Consider the following 6,541-nt stretch of genomic DNA (forward strand, 5'->3'; position numbering starts at 1 on the left):
CCCCGACACAGCCCCTGCCCCAGTGCCCCGCCACGCGGCCACGCGCACGACCCTGTCCCCCGGGTGCTGCAGCCTCCCGCCGGGGTCCGGGCAGGCCCTGCGCCCCCGCCGGGAACCGCACCCCGGGGCAGGCTGTGGCTCCTCCCAGCCCTCGCGGGACCCCCCGGCAGCGGAACGCGGCTGGGACCCCAACCCCGGCCCTGCGGGTCACGGCCCCCCGCGCGGGGCAGCCCCCCCCCTCCCAGCACAGCGGGGATCCGCCCGGAGCGGGACCCCCGCACAGGGGGTAAAATCAGCGTTCCAGGCGCCCCACAGCCCCCCCGGCCCCGCTAGCCCACGGTGCTCTTCTGCCCTCTGGTGGCGGATCGCGGCACCACGCGCAGGCGGCGGCCCCTCCGATTGGCGGCGGCCGCGGTCTGTCCAAGAGCGCGCTCCCCGCTATTGGCCCGCGGCGGCGGGACGCCCACCCCCAGCGGGGCCTGCGCGGCGCCGCGCCCGATGCCCCTCGGTCAGGCCCAGGCCCGCCGGGGACTCGCCTCCCGCCGAGCGGCCCCGCCCGACCTTGCGCCCCGGGGCCGGGGGTCAGCACAGGGGCCGAGGCCAGCAGCGTAGACGCCGCGCTGCCCACTGCGCCCGGCAGGGGGTGGCGGTGCTGGGCGCCGGCCCGGCGCTCCCGACATGCCCCGCGGCGCGCGGCGCGCGGCGGGAGTTGTAGGCACTGCGCGGGCGGCGGCGGCCCCGCCCCGAACCCGGAAGTGAGCGGGGGGACGGAGGAGGTTCTAAGATGGCGTCGCCTCCTCAGGGGGGCCCGATGGCGATCGCCATGCGGCTGCGGAACCAGCTCCAGGCCGTCTACAAGATGGACCCGCTCCGGAACGAGGTCGGGCGGCGGCGGGCGGCGGCGGGCAGCAGCCCCGGGCCCGGCGCATGCGTGGGCGGAAGAGGCCGCCGCTCGGGGGGCGCTGGGGCCGCGCAGGCGCCGTGAGACCGCCCCGCGCATGCGCCGGCCGCCCACGCGGCGGGAGGGCGGGGCCGGGGTGGGGCCCAGGGGCGGGGCGCGGAGGGGCGGGGGCAGGGGGGCGGGGCAGGGCGCAGGTGGGGGGCGGGGCGGGGGCAGGGGGCGCAGGTGATTTAACCCCAGCCCTGGCTGGGCTGTTGGGCTTCTGTGGGGTTGTGCAGGGCAGTGGAACTCCGTGGGGCCCAGCCGTGTAGGGCAGGGCGGTTACATCCCTGCAGGCACAACCCCCCCCACACCCCCCTGCACCAGAGGGTCTCAGCCCCAGTCACCAGTCCTGTCACACCACCCTGTCACAGCGGCAGCTTCGCTGCAGGCCCTAAGGCCAGACTGGGGGGCAAGGCCATGGGTGAGCTGGGTCACAGGGTCCTCTTGTGTTGTCCTGGGGGTTCCCTCCACCCATGCTGAGTGGAAGCTGCCCCTAGCCCTGTGCTGTCCCTCGGGGGCCTGCCCCAGCATCCCTGGGGGTTCCCACTGGCTGTGGGGTGGGAAGGGGCTGCTGCACAGGGAGAGAGCCTGGGGTGGTGGGACCGCGGGGTGCCAGGCGGGGTGATGATGGCACATCTCCGCAGGAGGAGGTGAAGGTGAAGATGAAGGAGCTGAATGAGCACATCGTGTGCTGCCTGTGCGCTGGGTATTTCATCGACGCCACCACCATCACCGAGTGCCTGCACACGTGTGAGTCCCCGCGCGGTGGCGGCAGCTGCCTGCATGGCTCCAGCAGTGTGGGGTCCCAGGGGGTCCCCCGGGCAGAGGCCGGCAGAGCCTCCCCTGCCCCAGGACTGTGGCTCATGCCTGGGGGGGCAAGGGGGGGGGTGTCAGCACTAGATGTTTGGGGGTGTGGGGTTGTGGCCCCCCCCTGACACCCCCTCCCTCTGGCTGCAGTCTGCAAGAGTTGCATTGTTAAGTACCTGCAGACCAGCAAGTACTGCCCCATGTGTAACACCAAGATCCACGAGACACAGCCGCTGCTCAACCTCAAGCTGGACCGTGTCATGCAGGACATCGTCTACAAGCTGGTCCCCGGCCTGCAGGAGAGTGAGTGTCCCCAGTGCGGGGCCAGGATCTGGTGTCCCCAGCACCAGTGTCTTGCGGAGTGACATGGGGAGGAGCTGTGAAGGGAACGGCACAGGGAAGCACCAGGTGCTTTTGGGAGGCACCTTCAGACTGGGCATGGAAGACTGTCTGTGGGTAAGGGTCTTCAGAATGCTGCTTCCCACGCCCATGGCAGCTGCTAGAGCCTGGCTGGGAAGAGAGGGCAGGGGGAGCATCTTACAGTGGAAAACCGTTGTGGAGCGAGGGAGAAGGTAGGACAAAGAGCCCACCTCGCGGAGGTGGGTGTCAGGGGGCTGTGGGGATTGTGCCTGGCAAGCGTGTGGGTCTGCTTGGGGCTGAGGAGCAGAGCGAGGCAGGGGCTCAATGCTGGCACTGCACAGTTTGTGAGGTTCAGGTGCGGGGACCCACAGGAGGCTTTGACTGTGCCAGTGCAGGGGCTCTGCACTGTACCCCTGGCCGTGCCCGTGGGTGGAGTGGCTGCAGCTCCCCTGGGATCAGGGACCAGCTGGGGAACAGAGCAGGGGGACAAGTGCTTCGTCAGAGTCTTTAGCTGGCTCAGCCCCCTGCTCTCAGTGCTCAGGCTCCGGCAGCAGGCTGTGCTTGGCACAGCGGGGATGGGCTGCAGGGATGGGAGCTGTGTGAGCTGGGCTGCCTCTGCGAGCAGTGTCCCTGGGGCCAGGCGCCGAGTGACGGTGTGATGAACTGACAGTCGGTGGTGGTGAATGCAAAGCAGTGTGCAGGGAGGGCAGCGCCCGTGCCGCAGGCGCAGTGGTGGGCTTGAAATTAGCCACTGTCACTCAGGACGGGGACGGTGCTGGGGATACCTCTGTGGAAATGTCCGCCTGCAGTGGGACACTGCCGTGGAGGCCTCGACTGGGGTGGGACAGCAAACACACAGTGAGGGCCCTGGCCCCCTGACCCGTGGCAGAGATGAGGGAAAGTGGAGAAAAGTGTGAGGGACAACAAGAGCAGGGACTTGTCTGCATGGGCAGGGATGGGACCAGGGCCTCTGGGCCCATGGTGGGGCCTTGGTGGAAATCCCCAGGGGCATCGAGGAGGTGAACAGGGAAGGAGGGCAGCACAAGAGCTGCTGGTGGTCAGCTGAGTTGCCAAACCAAGGTCAGAGCAGTGGGACAGGCCAAGGGCAGCCTGGGGACCCCCTCTGTGGGGTGGGAAGCAGCAATGAGCTGGGGGGGATGCAGGGCGAGGGGGTGTCCCTAAGCAGCACTGGCCTCTCGCCCACAGGTGAAGAGAAGAGGATCCGGGAGTTCTACCAGTCCCGCGGCCTCGACCGGGTGACACAGCCCAGCAGCGAGGGTGGGCACGCTCAGGGACTGCGCGGAGGGGTCTGGGGGCAACCAGCTAGGGGGGAGCAGGGTCAGAGTCTGCGGGGGGAGGGCAGAGCATGGTCTTGCTGCAGTGTGTCCAGGAGCCAGCCATGGCAGTCAGGCAGTGTTGGTGGGGCAGAGGTGGGCTGACTCCTGCCCCCTCCCCACATTTCCCCAGACACGGTTGGGGGCGACCCTATGGGGCTCCCCTACAGCACCTTCGATCACTCCCGCGCCCACTACTTCCGCTACGACGAGCACGTCTCACTCTGCCTGGAGAAGCAGAGGTGAGTGCCGGCAGCGCAGGCAGGGCTAAAGGATGCCAGTGGAGCCACTGCCCCTTCGTGTGGTGGGGAGGGGGACCAGGGGTGGCACCGGGTGTTGCAGCATCCTGTGGCCCTGGTGGAAAGGAGACCTGGCCAAGCCAGAGGGGGGGGTCCTGCTGCCCCAGCTCTGTGTCATCGTCCCCCCCCCCAGGCCGCAGTGGCTGCCAGCATTAATAGCTGCTGGGGCTGGCGCTGCGCTGTTGCCTGTCAGCTCCGACAGCAAAGTCAATAAGCGGCAGCTCTGGGGGCTGTAATGGGATCAATGGCTGCAGCTCCGCTGCCAGCCCTGGCTGGCGTGCCGGCCCTGTGCCGCCTAGCCAGCCCCAGTTCTGTGCGTGCGTGACGGGTGGGCAGGGGGGAGCGCCAGGGTGGGTGGGGGGCACCCAGCCTACAGCAGCCTGCACCTCTGCACCAGGCTGTGCAGGGGAAGGGGCAGGGGGTATGCCCCCCCCCCCGGTTCCCTGCACGGGAGCTGGCAGGCTGCCCCTTGTTTTCCCTCCGCAGCTCCAGCAAGGACAAGAGCAAGGCCGTGCTGCAGGTGAGCGGGGGTTTGTGCAGCCGCCCTGACAGTTCACCGGGCCCCGAGCCCCTGGGCTCTGCCCAGACCTGGCCCCACAGCCCTCGCTCTGGGTTCGGCTTGGTGCGTGGGGTGGGCAGAGGGGAGCTGGGGCCTCGCCGCAGGACAGCACTGGTCCTGCAGGGCTGGGGGCACCCACAGATCCCTGACCTGCTCTGCCCATTGTAGCAGAAGTACGTGAGATGCTCCGTGCGGGCGCAGATCCGACACCTGCGGAGGGTCCTGTGCCACCGCCTCGAGCTGCCACTGCAGCATGTGAGTGTGATGGCTGGGTGGGGGTGCTGGGGCATCTCGGGACCCTCCTGACACAGCCTCCCTGTGTTCAGGTGCAGATTCTGTTCAACAATGAGGCCCTCCCTGACCACATGACGATGAAGCAGCTCTGGCTCTCGCACTGGTTCGGCAAGGTGGATGGCAGGGCAGGTGCCCATGTTGCTGTGGCCCCTGCCATGGGGGATTCACCCCAAGGACTACATCCTGGGCTGGGGGGGGGGGGGGGCGGGGTCCAGCGATGGGGGGAACCACTGCAGGGGCAGCTCGGGGCAGTGCTGTGCCAAGGACGCGGCAGCAGAGCAGGGAATCGGCAAATCAAGGATGATTAATATCGCGCGCTGGAGCAGTGGGCTGGGGTTCCCGCAGGGGTCGGGGGGTGACCCGTCCCAGAAGGGGTGGGACAAGTTCACGGCGAAGCGCCAGGGCTCTGCGGCGTCCCTTGGGTTGCTGCTGCCCCCTCGCGGGGTCCTGGCCTGGGGTACGGGGTGCCCACCCTGGGACAGGGGTGCTGGCAACCCTAACTCCCCTCCTTGCTTTGCAGCCCGCGCCCCTCCTGCTGCACTACAGCATCAAGGACAAGAGGAGGTAGGGGCTGGGGGCGGGCGCTGCCCCCCTGGAGCCCAGCCCTGCTCCCACGCCCCCTGCCCTGTTCCCCCTAACTTAATAACCCTCCTGCTCGAGTTTATTTTTTGAATAAAACTATGGAAAATCCCCCGAGGGTCCATCCTCTGTCCAGGGGGAGCCTGCCTCGGGCTAGGGTTCACTACTGGGTCTTGGGGGGTGTCCCTGCTGAGCTCCACTCACCAGTAGCACCCCCAGGGCTGGGGGAGCTGTGCCCCCCTACATGGCAGCTGCTGTGGGTGGTGGGCCCGGGTAGCAGATGCAGTATGGCGTGGGGGTGGCTGGGCTGTGGGGGGCAGGGGGGGCAGTGTGTGCAGCGCTGTGGGGCCAGGAGCAGGGGGTGCAGCCCCCTCCCCTCCTCCGTTCCTCTGCAGTGCTGGTGTGGGGGTGCACAGCCCCTCGGCCGAGCACAGTTGTGCGGGCGCTCGGCAGATTAATCACCGTCACGGCTGCCTGGCGCATGTCCCGGCCCCCCCCGTGCCGCCGCCGGTGCCAGAATCCCAATGAGGAGTGATGGGGAAATAACACGCCTGTCGCCTCGGCGCAGGCTGCGTGCCCCCCCGCCGCCTGCGCATAATGAGCCGTAATAAAGTCATGGGCCCTTTGATTGCCTGAGCGGGGAGGGGGGTCGGGGTGGCCTCCCCCCGGCTCCTCAGCGCTTGCCTAATTAGCCCGCTATTGTGGGGACAATATCGCAGCCATCTGGGCCACTGCCGGAGCGCGGCGGGGGTCGTAGGTGCAGCAGCCCTGGGCCCAGCTGCTGGTATGGAGCAGCTCGGGGGTCCCCCGGTGTGGGGGTCCCTGCCGGTGCGGGGTTGGGATGTGCTGCCTTCGGCCCTGCAGGCAGGCACGATCCAGCGGCCCCAGCCCCTGTTCCTAGCAGAGGAACAGGTGCCAGCTCCCGGCCACCCTGGGGAAGTGGCTGTGGAGGGGCCCTAGCCATGGCTCAGGGACGGGCAAGACGTCCCCCTGGTCCTGGTTCCCCTGACACGGTGGTGACGGTGCCTGGCCGTGCCACACTGCTGCTGGGGCTCACCAGATCAGGCAGCCCCGACTCCTCTGCTCCCACCCTCACCCCCAGAGCTGGGTGTCTCGTCCTGGGGCAGGCATCAGCCCAGGACCCACCAGCCTGGGTGGACATGGCACGGACCCCTCCAGGCACCCCGTGCCCACTGACCCCAAGGACCCCAGCCCATGTGGGACATGGGCCTTGGCCTGTCCCTCACCCCCGGGTCCGCACTGCCGCTGACCCCATGTCCGGGACCCTGTGAGCTGCTGCCAGGGGATCCAGTTACCAGCCCCTCTCCACAGCCCAGCTGTCGGCCATCCCTCACGCGAGTGCGGC

The 6,541-nt window shown here is 68.8% G+C and overlaps 1 protein-coding gene across 7 annotated transcripts; it reads left to right on the top strand.

Annotated features, from left to right (window-relative positions):
• The first annotated feature begins 412 nt into the window (after positions 1 to 412).
• PCGF1 (polycomb group ring finger 1) lies at positions 413 to 5,287 on the top strand. Of its 7 annotated transcripts, none has more exons than XM_055797621.1 (9): positions 428 to 880; positions 1,588 to 1,693; positions 1,901 to 2,053; positions 3,317 to 3,388; positions 3,578 to 3,686; positions 4,230 to 4,365; positions 4,474 to 4,557; positions 4,629 to 4,725; positions 5,117 to 5,287. In XM_055797621.1, exons 1-9 carry the CDS (start codon positions 785 to 787, stop codon positions 5,266 to 5,268), a joined length of 1,005 nt encoding a protein of 334 aa, XP_055653596.1. In that variant the 5' UTR covers positions 428 to 784; the 3' UTR covers positions 5,269 to 5,287. The 7 variants fall into 7 exon arrangements, with proteins under 7 accessions (XP_055653597.1, XP_055653596.1, XP_055653595.1 ...); XM_055797620.1 differs by having other exon boundaries at positions 437 to 880; positions 4,471 to 4,557; XM_055797624.1 differs by having other exon boundaries at positions 448 to 880; positions 4,230 to 4,263.
• Positions 5,288 to 6,541: the final 1,254 nt, after the last annotated feature.

This window comes from Falco peregrinus, chromosome 2, assembly GCF_023634155.1.
Source record: "Falco peregrinus isolate bFalPer1 chromosome 2, bFalPer1.pri, whole genome shotgun sequence".
Classification (NCBI taxonomy): Eukaryota; Metazoa; Chordata; class Aves; order Falconiformes; family Falconidae; genus Falco; species Falco peregrinus.